Source organism: Patagioenas fasciata, chromosome Z (genome assembly GCF_037038585.1).
Source record: "Patagioenas fasciata isolate bPatFas1 chromosome Z, bPatFas1.hap1, whole genome shotgun sequence".
Classification (NCBI taxonomy): Eukaryota; Metazoa; Chordata; class Aves; order Columbiformes; family Columbidae; genus Patagioenas; species Patagioenas fasciata.
This window is the reverse complement of record NC_092560.1, coordinates 74,823,658-74,842,895: the sequence shown is the minus strand read 5'-3', so window position 1 is coordinate 74,842,895 and position 19,238 is coordinate 74,823,658. Positions and strand designations below refer to the sequence as shown.

At 54.4% G+C, this 19,238-nt stretch overlaps 2 protein-coding genes across 3 annotated transcripts in view; one reads left to right on the top strand and one right to left on the bottom strand.

Annotated features, from left to right (window-relative positions):
• Positions 1 to 1,679: 1,679 nt before the first annotated feature.
• On the bottom strand, positions 1,680 to 9,159 carry CREB3 (cAMP responsive element binding protein 3). The gene is made up of 11 exons (XM_065861651.2): positions 9,039 to 9,159; positions 7,985 to 8,358; positions 7,158 to 7,295; positions 6,812 to 7,076; positions 6,494 to 6,606; positions 6,192 to 6,284; positions 5,512 to 5,618; positions 4,045 to 4,113; positions 3,806 to 3,890; positions 3,591 to 3,672; positions 1,680 to 3,205 (listed from the first exon to the last, which is right to left on the bottom strand). The coding sequence occupies exons 3-11, from the start codon at positions 7,293 to 7,295 to the stop codon at positions 2,844 to 2,846; spliced, it is 1,314 nt and encodes a 437-aa protein (XP_065717723.1). The 5' UTR covers positions 7,985 to 8,358; positions 9,039 to 9,159; the 3' UTR covers positions 1,680 to 2,843.
• Positions 9,160 to 9,487: 328 nt separating this feature from the next.
• TLN1 (talin 1) overlaps positions 9,488 to 19,238 on the top strand; it is a 37,327-nt gene continuing 27,576 nt past the window's right edge. For both annotated transcript variants that reach the window (XM_065861210.2, XM_065861207.2), the window contains exons 1-5: positions 9,488 to 9,615; positions 15,436 to 15,599; positions 18,356 to 18,453; positions 18,677 to 18,806; positions 19,036 to 19,188. In XM_065861210.2, coding sequence (XP_065717282.1) covers positions 15,470 to 15,599; positions 18,356 to 18,453; positions 18,677 to 18,806; positions 19,036 to 19,188 — 511 coding nt within the window. In that variant the 5' untranslated portion in view covers positions 9,488 to 9,615; positions 15,436 to 15,469. The remainder of the gene's footprint in view (positions 9,616 to 15,435; positions 15,600 to 18,355; positions 18,454 to 18,676; positions 18,807 to 19,035; positions 19,189 to 19,238) is intronic.

The window sequence follows — 19,238 nt, the reverse complement described above, 5'->3', positions numbered from 1 at the left end:
CCCTGAAAGGCTCATGTTTCTGGTCTGTCAGCGTGTTCCCATGATGCTGATGCAGGCACCTGTTGCAATGTGTGCAGGATACAGGCCGACCTTGGGAATGACTGAGGCAACACAGCGGGGAGGGCGAGCAGAGACCATAACACCCACCTAAGCCAGAGTGCAGGGCTGTGTGTGCGTGCAGACATCACCAATACGCACACAGCCTGCACTCCGATCCCTGCAGCACGCCAGGGAAAGACGTCATGGATGGTCTCCAGCGAGGGTGAAAGGAATACCAGGCTCCTCTTGTTCCTGATGGAAACAAGGTGCAAGCCTCCTCAGCCAAAGGACTTATTCCAGCCATTTTTATCATGGCTGCTCTCTAACCCAAGGTGTGAGGCCCAGGCTGAGCTTCCTTCCTCTAACCAATTCAGCGCTGATCACTGTGGGACCAGCACAAGAACACAGAAAGCAATGAAAAACAGCAGCCCTGAGCCAACAAGGGGTGAGACCACAGAGCAGCCATCCCCAAAACTCCCAGCAGAAACATGTTTTCAGCTGCATTTGATGAGGAACTCGCTGCACTCACCCCGATTGTTAACCCAGAGCTATGTCTTCTCCTGACACTTGGCCAAGAAAGCCCAGACACTGTAGAGCATGGTGTTGCCTCCACTACCCCTGGCTGAACACCAGCTCTGGTAGCTACTCCCTGCTTTTCTGACAACACCACCGTGTTTTATTTCAGACGACTTACACAACATTGATTAGTGTTGGGCCAGGGACTCCAATTGATATCAGTGGCATTACACACCCTAGCTTTGCACTGCAAAAAGTGAAACTGCAGTGAGGACACGGTCCTAGACCTTCACACCACACACAGCTCCTGGCGAAGGATACATTTTTTCCCCTGGGATGCTCATGGGCTGCCTGGCCCAGGCAGGGCAGATTTGCTCCTGCTCCTGTTTCAAGTGTGCTGTTACCCGTCCTGAGACTGGGCCCATGGGTGAGTCACCCCCGTGCCTGCCTCCCCTCCCCGAGCAGAGACACAATCTTCAATTTTATATCTCATTCACCTGCACAAGTATCCTCTGTGCCCTGAGTGGATTGCAAGCACAGTGATGCCTGCACCCACCTCCTCACTGGGCATTCATGCCCCCAAACTCCACACTGCGTTCTGCAGCCTGAGCTCAGGATCTGTCTGAGCCTCCCATGGACACAGTGATCACAAAACAGCCCTGGTTTAGCAACCACCCTGCATGCAAGTCCCTCCCAGCTGCCACTGGCCAAGGGGATGGGGCTGTTGCACTACCCTGGCTCTGCTCCGCTTCCTGCGATTGTGCAGCTCCCCATTACGAAAGCAGAGGTGGGGGCAGACACTGACTCCTCTTGCTTCCTCTGGGGGAAGCTGCTCACTTCCGCTGCGCTGGGGGCTTGGGTACACGCAGGTCACACATGGGTGCTGCGTGCTCACATCCACTCACCCCCAAAAGCAGTTCAAGAGTGTTTTCACACCCTTGAAAAGGTGGCGAGAGCAGAGCTACTACCCCACAAACTTGCACTGTTCCTCAACGAGCCCCTCTGCACAGCCACAGGAAGGCAGCGCACGTTCCCCTTCACTAGGCTGTGAGAGTGATCATCCACCAGCCTCCCTTTGGTTCCTTCCACAACACTCCCAGCCCCTCACCACAACAACCAGAGGACACAGTCACACATCATTCATATTTACTTACATGTTATTAATAAGGAAATCATTATTATCCTGATCTAGTTGAAGAAGTCCCCGTTCATCACATGGGGGTTAGATTAGATTATATTTAAAGGTCCCTTCCAAGTCAGACTATTTTGTAAGATTCTATGAAATGTCCTGAAGCAAGACGAGGAAAGATGAACAGGTACCACTAAGTTGCACTCTAGGAAAGGCACCACTCACCAGCTCAAAGTGTTCCTGCTCAGTCCTGAGGAGCAACCAGAGCCAGGTGACCACATCACTGGGCAGGGCAGCAAAGGCCAGGCACACGAGGACACAGCTTTGAAACTGTCCTGTGGCCAAGAAAGCCTTCACAAGGGCAAGCAGCTCTGCTGCTCTCCACTCCACAGCCCCTCAGCAGTCCCATCTGATGCACACCTTCTCCCTCAGGCCCAGAAGCCCTGCTCCCAGGGCTGTGGGAGATGAAAAGCCCAGCTCCTATAGAAGGGGAAGAACACACACGGCTTGGGAAGGACTTCACATTACCTTCTCTAGCCAGGCCAGGAGCTGTGCCTGTGGCTCAAAAGCTAGCAGGAACAGGCGACATGCAGGGTCTGTCGCAATGGCAGGACCACTCCCTGTAAGGACACTGAAGGTCAGCTCGCTATCTCACACATAGGAATCACGCAACACTGCAGGATTACAAGGAAGGGAACAAGAGACAGATGCTTGCAGCCACCAGAGGCAGCAAGAAGTGTGGGATCCAGCGTGTTCACCTCAACCTGCGTAGGGAAGAAGCAGGGCAACAGTCTCCATCACCAACTGCATCCAGCCAGATGAAACACAGGCACCTCAGGCCCACCTGCCTTCAGCTTTCATGCCACATCCCCTCTCTGCAAGCCACAGGACACACCCCAGACTGCAGGCCACATCAGCCTCCATTGCAAAGCTCCCAGCATTTCCTACCCCATCTCAGATAGAGTCATGCTATAGATATACAGAGCGTCAGAATAGGCCAACCCTAAAACGATTCCTCCCTGGTAAACCCTCTGAGCTGCGACCGATCAGGAAAGTATTCAGAAGAATCCGCTTTGATAGATTATCTGCTAACGCAGCTCTGTTTGTCCTGCCTGGCAGGGTGGCTGGAGTCACCCCAAGAGGCAGGAGGTGGCGGTGGTCACATCTCATTGGCATGGTGCTGCTGGATGACAACTCTGGCAGCACCTTCCATCCACTCCTGCCTCTTGGCTTTCCAGGCCGCCGGTATCGCTGCCTGCAAAGAGTCGCTCTGGGAAAGCTGCTCCTGAGGCTGGGGAGGGCCCAGCTCTGAGCCCGCTGTCGCTGGAGGGTCAGAGGACGAGTTGCTGTAGAAAGATCTGAGATCCGGGTTAGGTGGGCTCAGCCCCTCTTCCCATGACTGACTGAGGCTGCCCAACAGCGAGGGGTCCTCAGGCTCTGGAATGAGCCCCTGTAACACAGTCTTCTCCTGCACTTCAGGTGCTGCCTGGTTCGGGAACTCGCGGATCTGTCGGGACAGCACTGTAAGAGAGGTAGAGTCAGCTCTGTCATTCCCAGCCTCTCACCATCCTGCTCTGAGCACAGGCCATTACAGATCCCAACAGAGAGGAACACACTGTTCAGCTACAGCTGCTTTCTCCCGGGGGAGATGGGGAGAGGAATGCTGCACAGCTTGGTAATCAAGAGGGACTAGATCCCTCCAGTTTCTGCTATTGCCCCTGCAACAGGACTGAAGAAGAGTCCAGAGCTGGGTTGAGACAGCAAAGCCAAACCTAGTGGTCACCCCTGGCAAGGGGCTGCTGGGTTGGAAGCCCCCATCCAGAATTCAGGCTGTCTCTGAGGAAGGTGCTGTGCCTCAGAGAGCAGCACATCATCTGGAGCCACGTCTCAGCCCGCCGGCACTCACCTCTGAGCTCTGGCTGTGGCTCTCTGCCGCCCAATGAGCAGATGTTGGGGGAGAGAATGAAGCAGAAGGACAGAACCAGAACCTGGAAACAGCAGAACAGCAAAGACCTCAGGCAAATGACATTGATAGCATCACCAGCCTCAATAAATGTCTCTCTCCCAAACTCCTAAGTACAGTAGAGACCCCTCATAGACACTAGGCCCAAAGCCACTCACCATGGTGCAGCTTTTTGCTGTGGCAGTTTTGGTGGTGGACTGGATCACCAACGCCTGCAGTTTCCGCAACTGCTTGAGCAGTGACCTGCACGAAAGCAGGCAACACCAGTTTATACAGTGGCTGAACCAGGTCCTGCATGTTCCCCTCCTCCCCCTTTGCAGCCCTGGACAGTCCACAATCCCAAGAAGAGGAACAGCGTTCCCCACATCTCCTGTCACACCCAACAATGAGGACTCACATGTTCTGCTCCTCCAGCAGCTGTACCTTCTTCTCCAGTCTGTGGTTCTGAGCTGTGCAGGCTGCCACCCTTCCCACGAAAGATGAACAGCACAGGGGAAGAACAGAGAGGTTTTGTTAGCCAACCGCAGGGACTTCACCAAAGTCTCTCCTCAGGTAATCAGCCACCACCTCTGGGTGACTGGGGTAGATAAAATTGCTCCTGGAGTCTACCTGGCATCACCTGGAGCAAAGCCCAGAGAGTAGTATCTCACACCAGGTTTGGGGAAGGATGAGCCCTGCCCAGTCCCACAGAGAAACACCAGGCTAATCCCTAAGGATACTCACTCCTAGTGACAACACAACATTGGGCGGTACTGCAACGTAGCCTGACCTGGATAATACACTGGACTTTGCAGGCCAACTCCTGGCTTAAACAAAGTAAGCTCTGGGCCATCTCCAAGCCTAAGAGAGCAGGGCAGGCTATGCTTCAAGCTTCTGAGCCCCCCTGAGGAGAGCTGCTGCCCCACAGTCAGGCTCACTTTCTCCCCAGGGTTGGCAAGACTCCAGCAGCAGCACAGTACAGCTGCCTGTGACCAACTACTCTCTGCTCCCGACACCTGGCAATGTCGTTAGCACAACTAACACCCTTTCATCAGGAGAGCACCATTCTCTGTGATCAAGCAGGTCATATATCCATTCCCTTTCCCTCATTATCAGGTCCTGAAGGTCCTGTGCACCAAGTAGACAAACCAAACAAATTTCTTCCTCCCCTCCCTACCAGCCCCAAGGTTCCTGGGCGCCAGGCTGGTTACTTCCTTCCTTACCAGCCTTGAAGGTCCTAGGCACCCGGCCAGCCCGGTGTTGTTGACGACCCTGTCACAGAGCAGGGAAGCGTAACAGCACACAGAGCACTGTCCATAAAATCAAGCAGTTACAAGCCCTAAGGGGAAACTTGGACCATAGCTGCTGCTGGACAGTGAGACCCAGGACCCCCCCTGGCCAGGGACACCTCCACCATCATCAGCTTCCTCCCACGACTGAGTAATTCATATTCTTTTATATAATTTTTGAGTCTGGATTATGTTGATACAGCAAACCATGTACCAAGATCAGATCTCATCAGTAGAGGGTCCAGGTGATTAGAAATGATAAGTTAAGTTTTATTAGGATGTAGGTGATTAGGAATTATAAGTCACAGGCACATGGTTTAGAAATAGACTTGACATTATTAGGTTAATGGTTGGACTTGATGATCTTAAAGGTCTTTTCCAACCAAAATGATTCTATAAATTCTGTATTACACTGCTAACAGATTGCACTACATTAATTCTGCTCGTAGAAATTTTGTGCTATTCTAACCATAGTATGTCAAGAACATTAAACTTAAATTGAAACTACAATTTAGTGCCCTCATCATTCTTCCAAGGATCCCTAACAGAATCTTTCTGTGTCCTCAGCGTCGGGTGACACTGTTGTGTGCCCATACCGGTCTTCCAGGCCATCCACGTAGATCTTTTTCCTGCGACGACTATTCTGGGCTGATTGCTTGTTCCGGATCTTCCGACGTACTTTCTTCAGAAGCCGCTCTTCAGTCTGCAAGGATCATTTCCCATTAGCAGCAACCCCAGGGCACTAGCAATCCAGCCCTCACAAATCCTGCGTACATTTCTGTGTTCAACCCACGTGCTTTAGTGCTCTGTCCTTCCCACAGCACTGAACAAACTGCAGGAGCTGCAAGGCAAAACCCTGGCCCTGCTGCTGCAGCCAGCAACTTCCCTGGTATAGAAAAGTGAGGTAAACCTAAGGGAAATGAAAAGCACGCAGCTCACAAGCCACTGGGCAAGTGGGAAAAAACAGGCTGGAGGCACTTGTGGTGTAACTGCCTCCTGCAAGCAGTCGTGAGTGGTGAGACTGACAGCAGCCAGATCTCACTGCTCTCTGTATCCACCCAACTAGCAAAGCAGAGGCTGCTGTGCGTAAGGAGTCCCCCAAACCCTGAAAGGAAGAAAAGGACATCAAACCCTGCCACAACCTGCTTTCAACACAGCACTCGGGCATCAATGCTCTCATCAAGGCACTATCCTGTATTTTCAAACCCTGACTCTGGTTGAAGCATTCAAATGGTCCAAGTCTGTTTGGCAGTTACAGGCTATAGCAAGGACTCACTTTGGTTAGTGGTAGACAGGTTGGTAATGAAACACCTTCTTTCTCCAAGAGCTGCTTCTCCTCCTCTGTCAGTACCAGCTCTGGGAAGTCAGACTAGAAAACAGCAAAAATACACCTGCTTAGAATGCAAAATAAAGTGAGTCCACCTCAGAGTAGAGAGGACAAGCACACAGGACCAGGACCAATGCTCCCAAATCAGCATCATGCTTCTTCAGAGATATGCCCCAGAAGAGACAAGCCAGGAGAGAAGAGGAGATGTGAGCAGAGCAAAAGCTGGGGCCCACACCCGTGGCAGTCAGTACCTGCACAATGGCTTCAGGCACAAGCTGGGGCTTGGCATCCACAGCAACAGTAGTGAGGAAACCAGAGTTCTGTTCCAGTGCCTTGTCTGAGCCTTCCAAATCTGTCCATGGCCCTGGGGAAGGAAAGGATCGTGGGCTTCAGTGGAGCAGCACCTGACCAGTCAGCTTTGAGTAACATGAAATCGCAATTTTATAGCAGTAGAAAGACACTAAATTCAGCTCTCTCCATCACTGCCTGGCAACTACCCAAAAAACTCCACCGTGGGACTGCTTTTCTGCCTGTACGCAGGACAGAGAGAGCTCACGCACACCACTTACCAAGGTCAATGGAAACATCTCCTTCTGCCATTTCAGACCTCACACTTTCCAGCACAGCCCAGTCCTGATGAAGGGAATAGTTGTGATCAACCTGCACAACGTCTGAACTCCGAGGGCTGCCGGCAAAGTCGCTGCTGGAGGTATGGGACAGCTGCTGATGCTCGCAAACACTACTGTCAGTCGTATAATCCTGCAGTGTGACTGGTTCATCTTCAAAGGGGCTCAGCAGTGAGCTGATGAAGTCATCCATCTCCTTGTCCAGCAGCTGTGGAAAAAATATTTTACTCAGCAGGGACCCAAACCTTCTAAACCACAACCCAATAGTGATTCCTCCCAAAGAACTCACCCCAGGCTCTGGCAGGGCCCAGTCTTCCAGCAGACCATCCTCCTCCCCTGGGATTTCAAGGCAGGGAGTATCATCCTTCAGGAGGAATTCAAGCAGGTCCTCATCTGCCAGGGCAGACAGCTCCTCTGGGCACGACATCTGAGCAGGACACTCAAAGTGAGCACAGGCTCCGGGGCAGACACCAACACTCCTTTGAGATGTCCCTCAGCCCCTGCAGACAAAGCCTCCCTGTGCAACAGCTGGCAGGACCCTGCAGCAACAACCAGCCCATGAGTATCTACCCAGCAAGGTCGTTGTACCAGCACTGGTGGCCCCATCACACCAGTTTCCCCATCAGACTATTGGGACCCAGCCACAGGATCCATGCTCCACCCAGAATGCAAAAGCTTCAGTGAGGAGAAGGAAAGGGCCACAGACCTTATGCCATGGAAAGCATGCAAGATCCTGCTGTTCCACTGAAACCCAAAGGTGTTGTACCCCCAGCATGCAGCCACTAGGACCTGCCTCCTGCCACAGGCAAATTACTAAGAGAAGTAATCGCTAACTAAAAGGTTAACTAGAAGGGTTTTATTAGTGATTAAACAATTATCAAATGATAATTAATCAACAACCAAATGAAAATGAAATGGTACTCAAATGGTGATTAAGCAATAATCCAATGCTAATTAAACAATTATTTAAGTGATTATTTAAACAATCATTCAGGCAGCAGTCAAACACTCCACTATTCACTACACTTACAATAAAGCTCTAGCCACATCTATCTATCTATATAACTGTCACTAGCACACAACATATTTTTAGGTTGAATATAAAATGCCACTTACCTCGCTGTGGATATCAGACGCCAGGTGAAGGGTCTCTCAGCCTCAAGCAGTGACTTTGAGAGGGTCCCCTGCCCCAGGGGAGTTCACCGCAGTGCAGCTGTCGAACCACTGAGCTTGGTGGGCTCGGTGAAGCCACAGGCATTTATAGCGTGAAGCAACAGCGTCGTCTTCAAAGTCAGCCTTGGTGTTTGTGCAAGCGTGCCGCTGGAGCAGTTTTATTTTTGTCTAGTCCCAGCTCAGGCTGGTGCTGTTATCTCCCGATAAGACATGGCCCAGACTCCTTGGTGCCTGAGGAGATGCTGCGTGGTGTGGCTCTCACGGTTTGCAGGGCCACAGTAGGGTTGGTACCAGGGTCACCTGCATGTTTGTGATGCCTGAACCAAAGTACTGCTGTCAGTCAGGACCTTCACGTCTCCCCACTCACTCTGCTGAGCTTTCACATCTAGCTAGCAGGTGTCACATTCAAATAAAACTTAAAAAAAAAAAAAAAAAAAGAAAAAGAAAAAGAAAAACCACAAACCCAAAACCACCCAAGAACAGGCAGCCAGGGCAGACCCCAGCCATCGGGAGCTGGAAGCTGGTGTGTGGGGCTGCCCTGCCAGGGGGCACGGCCAGCGGCAGGACATGGAGCAAGGAGGAGAAGTGGAGCTGGGCAGGGCCCGCGCAGTGCCACGGACACTGGGGAGTGTCTGTGCAGGGAATGGGTGCTGGGCAGGAGAGGGAAGGCTGAGGAGGGAACAGCAGCAGGCGGGACAGGAGCCGCTCCCCAGCCCGGACACCCACCCGAGGGACCCCAAGCACCTCTCACAGACCCAGCCATGGGGCGGCAAGCGCGGCGCCGGCCTGGGGCACAGCGGCAGCCAGAGAACCTCGCCGGGCAGCACAGCCCAAGGCCTGGCAGCGCCGAGGCAGGGCCACAGCCCCGGGCGCCCCACCGGCGGGTTGTCAGCGCCGCGGCAGCTCGCTCCTTGCCCGGCAGAGCCTCCCGGCCGCGGGTGGGGTGAGGGCGGCGGTACCAGAGCAGCCGGTCCCGAAGCCCCCGGCCCATCCTCACCTCCGCGCGACACACCCGGCCACGCCGCTTCCACGGCATCAGCAGTGACGTCACCCGCCTCCCGGCAGGTCCCGCGCGCTCGGCAGCCCCGCCCCTACCGGGGTGACGCGGCGGCGCCCGGTGCCCATTGGCCGGTGGCGCGTCGGTGGCGGGAGCGCGCGACGGGGCGGGGGCACGCGGCGGTCGGGAGCGGGGGAGGAGTGGGGGGGGGGGCGGGAGAGGTCGGAAGTGACCCGGGGCCTGCGGGGTCCGGAGGCGCTAGGGTGCGAGCAGCGGGCAGAGCGCGGCCCCGGGCAGAGCGCGGCCCCGGGGTGCGTGCGCTGAGCTGTGCCCAGCCCCGGGGCGCAGGGTGAGGCTGCGAGAGTACCGAGAGACGCGTAGCCCCGGGCTTGAGGCCGGGGTGCGGGGCGGAACCGGGCGGAGCGCAGCTCGGGAGCACCATGCCGTGTTGTGCCGCCCGGCGGCGCCCGCTGTCCAGGCGCATGCGCGGCGGGGGGCGGCGGGGCGGGAAGCGGGCGGTGCCGCCCCGCTCTGCTCAGCCTCGGCGGGGCCGCCGCGCTGCTCCTGCCCGCGCAAGGTACGGGAACGGGGGACAGGGGAGACACGGGGTCCTGGCACCCAGGGAGGGGGCGCTGGGACACGGGGTCTTGATGACTGGCAGCGCCCTGGCTCGCGGGGGGCTACCGGAAACGGATGTCCGGGAGGAGCCCACCCCCCCCTCGTCCCGGTTATCGGGGGTGTGGGGGGAGTAACTTCCCGGTTACCGGAGCCTCCGTGCTTCTACCGGGGCTTCTGGCCCGGGCTGCGGTGACCCCGGGGGCTTCCGGGAGTCGGTCACGCCTTGACCGGGCTCTGGGCCGCGCCCCGGGGCTGGCGGCACCCGGGCACTGACGCCACCGGGAGCCGGGGCAGCGCGGTCAGGCACGGGCGGGCAGAGCCGGGCCCTGTTAACCGTGGGCCTGTCCTTGCCCTGCCCCGAAATAGCCACCCTGGGCCTTGGTCCAAAATCTCTGTTTGCCAGGCCCTGGCCAGCATCCGCACCCCGGGGGTCCCCGGGGACCAAGTGGGAGAGGCTGTGGCTACCGCTCCTCGAACCGGGGTGGGTGGACGAACTTTGGTACCGGCTGGGCCCGGGGGCGATGATGTCCTCCTGCCCACCCTGCCTGTACTGGGGGGAAGTGAGTGAGAAGGGTGTCTCTGGCCCGTGGTGCGGTTTTGGGTGGGGACGCCAGAGGACACGCTCGCCGTGGCTGCAGTGAAGCCGGGGCAGCTCAAGCAGGCAGCTCCTGCTGATCGTCCCGGCATAGACAGCTGATCGTGGCCCCTGAGGATGAAGCACTGGGGTGGGACATGTGGAGCTGGGCGCTGTGCTGTGGGGCAGGACTGACCCCCATTGGCAAGAGTGTGGGTCACCACCGTGCCCTGGCTGCAGCACCTAACTGGGCAAGGGAAACTCTGCGCCATCCTCTGCCTGTTCCCTGCCAGATCCTGCCCGCACCCCTGTGAGCTCCCCAGCCCTTTGAATCTGCCGGCAGGATGTCTACATGCTTCTGCCGTGGCTTCATCGCTGGCTGTTAGACCCATATTTGGTAGCAATAATTGTTTACTCCCTTCTCCTCTCTCCCTGCGCCTTGCTGCTGAGAAGGGGAGGGGACATAGTTTTGGGATTTTTAGCTTTGCCAAAGCCCACGAGTTGCCCAGAGAAGGGTCCAAAACCCTCCCTGTAGACGATGGGGTGAAACCCCCTAGTGCTATATGAGCAGGTGATGGTTCATGGGGATCACTGGCCATGGATGTTGCTTGCTCACCAAATGACAGTGGTGGGAGGTTAGCGCATACCAAAGTGTCACATCCTGGAAGATTTTGAGAAGCAGCAAGGCTGGGGAGGATGAAACAGCATCCTGTGGGGCACCCTCCTTTTTGGAGTTGAACCTTGTTGACTACTGCACAGAGATGCCCCCCAAAACCTGGCTCTGTTCTCCTTTCACTTTCCCATTTCTGCCTGGCTGGTGGTTCAGCAGCAGGAGAGTCACTTGCCCTGGCAAGCATGGGTGCCCAGTTCAGGTCACCTGGTGGTATCTAGAGGCCATGGTAGCACCCTCTGCTCCCCAAGCACCACTTTTGGGGTGCTGTGCTGGAGGGCTGCCTCACTAAGGATGCAGGAGAGGCTACAGGTGGAGTCACCAGCCAGGTGTCCTGTCCTCCTGCCCTTGGCCTGCCTTGGCAGTGTGCAATCTGGGGTTGCCACCATTTTTGCCCCCCACCTTTGGAGGTGCAGTGATGCCTGTCAGGAGCAGACATGCGTGGGGAAACACTGGTGATTAATGGCCAGAGCTGCTTCACCTCAGTGTGGGTGAGTTTGCAGGCAGGCTGTGGCTGTGATCCCCCAGCCCCGCTACTCATTGCCTACCGGTTTCCCACACCAAGCAAGGGCAAGAGGATGCTCCCACCCCAGCTGTGGGTAGCAGCTGGGTGGTCACAGGGGTGCTGTGGGGCCGGGGCTGGTCTCGTGGTCTGCTCATGTTCCCCAAGAACAAGCTCAGCCCCAGCTGGAAGAAACCATTTTACTGTGCAATGCGGATGCACAGCTGGGAAAGAGGAACTGGGTTGAATCAGCTCAGCAGCACTCAGCACCATCCTGGGCTGGGGCTGTTGGCTCAGCCTTCCCATTGGCACAGGGCTCAGCCACCCATGCCCTGCTGTCTGCCCTGGCTGTGTGTACTGATCCCATACTGGAATACCTGGGTAGAGCCAGGTCTGACTTCTTACTGTGGTAATTTGTGCCCTGGTTCATCATGCTGTTGTGCAGATGCTGACGTGCATGGCCTGGTACCTGCCTGGCTGTGCTGGTGGCTATGCTGCCCAGACACACAGCCTGTGGAAAACCCCGCAGTGAGGCAATTTGCAGCTGATAAAGATTCCTGCAGCCAGCTTCCAGCCTGGGGGTGGTCAGGAGTGGGGCCTTTCCCAAGTGAAATTAGGCATTACCGTAAAAAAAAAAAAAAAGCAACACACCAAACCTAAACCTAATCCATAGTCTCCCTTAGAAAGGGCACATTAAAAAAGGCAAAATTGTTACATTTGAAGATTTGCAGCTTGTTCTGGAAACTCATCATGAGTGTGCCAGCAGCCTGCTATCACATTTTGGTTGATTTTTTTTTATTATTTTTTTTAAGATATAAAGCCTCCTCTGTAACCGTTCTCGCAGTGCTGATGCAAATATAGCAGTTACATCACGTGACGGAAAACTTGCTCTCAGTGGTCCCAGCAAGGACACGGTGGTTCCCCGGGCCGGCGGCACTGCCTGCCCACAGCCATCCCTGCCTGCCCCTGCCTTTAAGCAGAGCCTGGAGAGCTCCATCACCACAGTGGTTTTGCTCACCTAGTGTGGGGTGGGATGGAGGAAGCCAGGACAGCTCCTGGGTTGGGTGGCACCCCATCAAAATCCCCCGCCCCTCATTTTGAGATTGATCGGCTCAGGAGCATGCTGGTGGCTCAAAGAGTTGCACGCAGCTTGGTATAAAATGCAGAAGTGTGTTAATCTGACCGCCAGCTCACTGCTCCAGTGCCTTATCTGCCCTTGCATACCAACAACCGATTGAGAATGGGTTTGCTTGCTCTGGATATGAGCCAGCACAGAAATTTGGTGTGTGTTCATCACAACTTGGTTTGTTTGGGTTTTTTTGTTTTGTTTTATTTGGTTTTTATTTCCGCAGGGACAGCTTGAATTTCGCTGTCCTTTTCCTTTATTTTTCTGTTTTGCAGCACTGGGCTCCCACGCTGTCTCATCCCTTATGTCTAGTCGGCTTTTCCTCCTTCATGTGGTACCCAGAGGGGAGAGGTCTGCGTTGGCGCCCTTGCAGGAGGCAGCAGATTTGCAAACCCGGTGTGATTAACTGTCGTGTTTGCTGACAAATCTCTCCAGGGTTTGAGGAGGTGTACTTCTTAGGCAGCAGAGAGCATTTCTGCTTTAGACATTGATGTCAGCAAAATTCAGCTGCTGGAGCCAGAACTATTTCCCTAGACTATGGGAATTAAAATGAACTGTCTCCCTTCCGTCATAGGACTTGCTTGATATTGTGGGCACCTTCCCTACCAAGCTGTGTCGTTTTCGTAAGAGCAGGAAGGCTTGAGCAGTCAGTCATCCTCCTGTGGTGTCTTGAAAAGCACTGTGGTCCCCATGAAGGATGTTCTAAGGGGAGCCTCTGGTGCAGGGCCTGCTTTTGGGTGGCTTTGGGAGGGCAGAAGGAGGCTGCAGAAATGGCCGACTGTGGCCTGGCTCCTCTTGGTTCCTCTCTGCAGTCCAGCGTCCTCCCCTCCCCTTCCTCCATGGTCTCTGACCTTGTCCTGACAGTGGCGTGTTCTCCTTTTCCTGCGGAGGGACGGAAAGCAGCTTTATGCTCAACTCAAGAATATTTTTAGATATAAAGAAGATGGCCTGGTGACCGTAGCCGCCTGCCCTTCCTGTGAAATATCCAGAAAGCCCCTTCTACAGCAGGGTGTTCCTCATCCTTTTGGCTCCACAGCTTTGCTAGGGCTTCTGGCTGGATGGCAATGGCACAGCCGCCTCCCCCTTCCCGCTGCCGCCGGGCTCCCTCGCTCCGGACCCGAAATGCATTTCATTCCTCGTCAGCAGAGGAGTGGGGGCCGCGGGCCTCCGCAGAAACATTGCCGAACGGCTCAGGAATGCAGAGCTGGAGCCAGTCCATGTGCTGGCGGAGGCGGCACGCTCCTCCATCCCTGCCTCCTTCCCTGCACCACCAACATGGCTTTATGGCTCTGCAGGAGCAGGACCCCTGCCCTCTGACTTTCTCCTGGCCAAAATCAGATGCAGGAGCCTGCTTTATCTATCTCAGATCCTACCACTAGCTCACTTGGGTCTGTGGTTGGGAGCAGCCCACCCAGGTATAGCCGCTTCTGTGGGGGATCAGAGCTGTCAGCTTCAGGCAGGGGCACACAGGATCGCCGTGTGCCACTGCGGTGCACGACAGGCGAGGGAGGCTGCCAGCAGACCTTGGCCAAGAACCTCCCTGGGCTGGGCTGAGGATGCACGTGGCCAGCAACCTTTCACTGACAGCCATAATAGGAGGTCTGGTAGGAGAAAATCAATCTAAAAGAGAACAAGCAGATATGGTGCAACCCGCAGTTGCTCTTGCATCCTCCCATCAGCTGGGGTTTAAGGACAAGGCAGCCTGGGGTGAGGCAGAGCAGAGGACTCCTTCTCCATGAGTCTGCTCTTGGGGAGAGGAAAAGGGGTGTCACTGCTGGAAAGTGTTGGTTTGGGGCCAGCTGGGAACCAGCGATACTGAGAAGGATGGGGAGAAAAACCCAACACAGAGACCCCAAGGCATGTGGCAACCTGGGAAGGCACTGAAAGCTGCTGCTGCACAGTGTATAAACCCAACAGAAAAGGGGTCTGACAAGCCCTGCAAGCTGCGTCAGGCAAGCAGGGCACTTATTTGCAACCTCCTTTTACTTCTGTTACTTCTTTCTGATTTTACTCTGCTATAAGGATATCACAGTTCTAATTAGGTGTTACTAAACCTGATGTATTGGAGCCCTGTTGAGGGGTGCCTGCTTTGAAGCTGATCTATGCAATCTTTGAAGCTCGGCGCTGATCCTTCAAGCTGGACCAGGCTTGGGGCCTGTTTGAGATGGCATGGTGCATCTCTCATTTGCCCTTGTAGTGACACTTGCAGTGGCTGGTCCCTTGCCCTCATGTGCATCATCCTATGCGCAGTTTCCCCATCCTTGGGTTTGTGCAGTAGCTGTTGCCATAGACCTTGATCTGTGAGCACTCACTCGGTGTGAGCGGTACTTTCCCTAGGTAATTATTTTTAACGGGCAAGTTCAGTGCCTGGTGCCCTTATCTCATCTCCTCGAGCAGCCCTGGGCTTTTGCGTCCCTCTGGATCCATCAGACCCCGAGTTGCGCTGGCTCAGCACCATCCGCTGATGATGTGGGGGGCCCTGATAGCCAGAGCAGACCATGCCAGCTTCGGGTCAAAGCTTGGTTTTCCTCTTGTGGCTTCTGTGTCATGGCAGGTTTAATTATAACCCCCTTCTGTTGCGCTCTCCAGGCTTATCTCCTGTGCTCCCACACACTTGTTTCCTCCTCGCTGGCAGCATCTCCGCTGGGTACCAGCTACTGTCACTCCCACGGGCGAGCAAAATTTGGCACCTCAGGATGAGGAGATAAGGGTTCCAATGCTGGCCAGAGACCCTGGGATCAGCACGGCACTGGAAGTTGGGACCAGGGCAGGGTGCAGCCCTTACTTGCTGCTAGAAGCCATACCCCAGCTTTTGGGGAGCAGAGGTGCTGCCAGAGGGGAGAAGGAGTGACCCTGCATGCCAGAGGTGCCTGCAGTCAGAGCTAACCCATGTGTGTCCTCTGGCAGGTGACGCAGGAGTGGGGACAGCCCAGCCGCCACCATGGTTGCGCTCTCGCTGAAGATTAGCATCGGCAATGTGGTGAAGACGATGCAGTTTGAGCCCTCCACCATGGTGTACGATGCCTGCCGGATGATCCGCGAGCGGGTGCCCGAGGCCCAGATGGGACAGCGTAAGTCCACAGTGGAGCTGCCTCTTGTACCAGAGCCACCCTGGCTTAGCTTCTGGCATTTCACCAGTCTCCCTTCCCTCTACTGCCTCTCTGCCTGTCTGGTCTTTCCCAGAGCGGTGGTGGGTATGGGGAGCAAAGTCCACTTCCTTCTGTCCGCTGAGGCATGGGGCTGAGCTCCTAGGGCTCCCTCCTTGACACCCCAGAAGGAATTTTGGGGTTTTGAAGGTAGAAAACCACATTTGGAAGTGAAACACTCATAACGCAATTTGAGCCTCCTGCCGTTTCTGTCTCTGCTTCTCTCTCCTACTTGCAGCCATCACCTCTAACCAGGTCTACGTGGATTTAAACAGTTGCAAGAGTTGTAGCAAGCATTGATAAACCATACAAGTTAATTTTTCCTTTCTTGGGGGATATATAGTCATCTGTCAGGTCTGTCCCCCAAGAGCAGCTCTCTGACAGACCCACACTGCTGCTTCATTACCTTGCTAAGTCTTCTCAGCTCTATTATCTCCCTGCTGCTGCCAGGCTCAAAGTTAACTTTATGGCTCATGAGCTTATGATATGACTCACGCCCACGTGGAAGTGGCCTGACCCTATCATGGATGGAGGGGCTGGAGCTCTGGGACATCATCTCAGGGGCTGTACTGAATGCCTGGCCCCCCCAAAAGCATCTGTGCCACAGGGGAGAGGCAGCAAACAGGAGGTCAGGAGTCGTGGGAAGAGGAGGGGGAGTGCAGCGACATCTGGGAGCAGCAGATTGCTGGAGGATGGAAGGAAATGCCTTCTCACGCTGTGCCCGGGTAGCCAGTGATCCGTCGGACCATGGCTTTCAGTTTCAGGCAGGGACTGGATGTTTGTGTGGATGCAGGGCTGTGGTAGTGTTGGAAGGAGCTTTGCATTTCCTACTCTTGGGTGTGAGCCAGCCTGTTTATAAGAAACAAGGCAAGGGGAAAGCCTTGAAGGGAACTGCTTACTCCCGAGTTCCTTTTCAGTCGCTCACTGCTTTTTTTTGCCTATCAGTTCCTTGCAGCTTTTGTTTCTCTTTGCCCAGTAGCACTCAAGGGTCCCTTTTTGGGGTGCCCTGGGTTTTTGTCACCTTTGGGTAGGTTTCCAGCTCTGCTTTTGCGCTGTTTCAGGAAGTGCTTCTCCCCGCCCAAGCTGTGGATCTGGGGCAAGCTGCTCAGTTTTCAGTGCTTTAGAGTTATCCTCTTGGAATTTGCTTTGAAAATAGCTTTTGAAAAAAAAATTTAAAAGGGCAAGCCAAGCCTCCGTGATTTTCTGCTCCCTATTTAGTAGGATCCTAATGGCAGTGTTAGCCAGGCAGGAGCAGGGCGGCTCAGGAATTTGTCCCTCCCCGCAGACAGCTGCCAACGGAATGACGTGTTTTAAACAGAGCCAGCCAAGACAGCCTGCGGCGCAGGGTTGTTGCAAAGGTGGAGAAGGACCTTCCCCAGGATAAAGCCAGGCGTGGTCTTGGCCTCTCGCAGCAGGAAAACAGGATGAACCCTGTGAGTCTGAGCTGGGGTGCCACTGCCCGGGCTCCAACAGCGACACTTTCACTGGGTATTCCAGCCCTGAGGGAGCAGGATTTGGTGAACAGCATTTATTCACCACCTCTGAGATCCTGTAAGCTGTTACGGAAGTTTCTTTTCCCGAGGCTTCCCGTAGCAGAGGCTCAGACACGGATTCCAGAAATTCTTCTAAAATAAATAATTTATTCTCAAGGTACAGTGTAGCAGCTCAAGCTGGTGCCTCCTGAAGAGGGACCTCAGCAGAAAAAAGCATGGACAGTCCAATTGCAAAATTAGAGCCTTGGGTCTCCCTGTTCTTCACAGAATATCTTCATTTTTGTCAGGCAGGCTGTCAGTCAAAGCCCTGACCTTCACTTGCTATTTTGCATCTGCAGCTGAAGAAAAATAAGTGCTTGGCAATAGCCAAAACATCGTTCTGTTGTCATCTTATGTTAGATGCTGTTCTTTACTTATCTCCAGGGACACAGCTCCCCTTATCTTCTATCTTGGAGGTCTGAGGCTTTTTATACGTAACAAAGCAGAAGCTTCAAAGGTTCACAGCTTGCAGAAGTTATGCTAAGCAAACTTACTTATTTTAAGGGAATTCTATATAAGCGGTTTCTAATCAGGTTCTGGAAGAAGCAGTGTATCTAGTAGTTCAATAAGCTAAGGCAGTGTATTCCCTAACATAAGATTTTATGCCATCCCCCTTCAGTCTCCTCAACCCCAAGCAGGGGCGTCCCAGCTCCTTCAGTCCCTTGTACCAAGGGTCCGTCGTTTAAGTTGCCCCTGTCTGTATGTTTTCAAACTCCACCACATTCTTGTGGGGAGCTGCAGACCACATCATCACAGAGTACTCGGAAGTATGGATATAGACCAGTTCCCAGCACCCACTGTTTTACTGCTGTGCTTTGGCCACGGCTACATGTCACACCAAAGATTTCAGAAAGCTCTCAACCACAACTCTTAAGCTCTTCTTTCTGTTGTGACTATCAGTTCCAAGTTCAGCATTTCGTAGGCATGCTTCAGATGACTTTTTATGTAAATAACTAGGGTGAAGCATGTACCTTGAAGCTTGCTGACCAGCTTTGTTGCCCACTCACTAGGTTTAGGCTCCAGCATTTATGGTACTGCTGTGCTTCATGCGCTGGGCTGCACCAATGCACATCCCTGGGTACAGGCTGGTGTCTTGGTGTCCCTGTTCTGCTCAGGATTACCCTGGCAGAGACTTTACCTGTTTTTCAGCCAATGATTTTGGGCTGTTCCTCTCGGATGAAGACCCAAAGAAAGGGATCTGGCTGGAGGCTGGGAAGGCTCTGGACTACTACATGCTTCGCAATGGGGTAAGCATCCATCCCACATCCTTCCAGCTTGGCTCCATGCTTGCATGTGCCTGCAGTGTGGAGGTGGTGTGGGTGCCTGCCCTGCTGCCTTGCATCGTGCCCTGCAGCACCCCACATTCCCCCCACAATTGCACTGAGGAGACAGGAGCTGTTGGGGTGATGGTGGGATGTGGGCACCCCACACCGGTGCCACTGCTGGAAGCTGTACTTGCTGCGCTTGCAGGACACCATGGAGTACAAGAAGAAACAGCGACCTCTGAAGATCCGCATGCTGGATGGGACAGTGAAAACGGTCATGGTGGATGACTCCAAAACTGTCACAGACATGCTCATGACAATCTGTGCCCGAATCGGTGAGAGGAGTGGGCAGCAACAGGGGAGGGAAGGGTCATGGGGAGAGAAGTTAGCGTCTGATGGGGGCCTGGGGGAGTGGTTGCAGCTCTGAAGCTGTTGACCTGGCAGTGAGGATGTCCAAGGGCTGTGTGACATGGGGAGGGAACACTGCCCTGCACCCTTGCATTGCTCCAGGCTCTATATTTGGCAGCAATGTTGTGCTGAGCTTGGTCCTCCACTCTTCTGCAGGCATCACCAACTATGATGAGTACTCACTTGTTCGGGAGATTATGGAAGAGAAGAAGGAGGAGGTCACTGGCACCCTTAAGAAGGACAAGACCCTACTGCGAGATGAGAAGAAGATGGAGAAGCTCAAGCAGAAGTTGCACACAGATGATGAGTGTAAGTACCTGAGCGTCCTGGGGATTGAGTGAGCCCATGCCAAGGTAGTG

What these genes read in the sequence shown, in the direction of transcription:
- CREB3 (XM_065861651.2), bottom strand. Translation starts at nt 7,295, where the DNA reads ATGTCGTGCCCAGAGGAGCTGTCTGCCCTGGCAGATGAGGACCTGCTT. An exon ending in GGGCCCTGCCAGAGCCTGGG is followed by an intron (nt 7,077 to 7,157) that starts GTGAGTTCTTTG and finishes TTTTTTCCACAG; the next exon opens with CTGCTGGACAAGGAGATGGA. An exon ending in GCCACAGCCAGAGCTCAGAG is followed by an intron (nt 3,206 to 3,590) that starts GTGAGTGCCGGC and finishes CCTCTCTTACAG; the next exon opens with TGCTGTCCCGACAGATCCGC.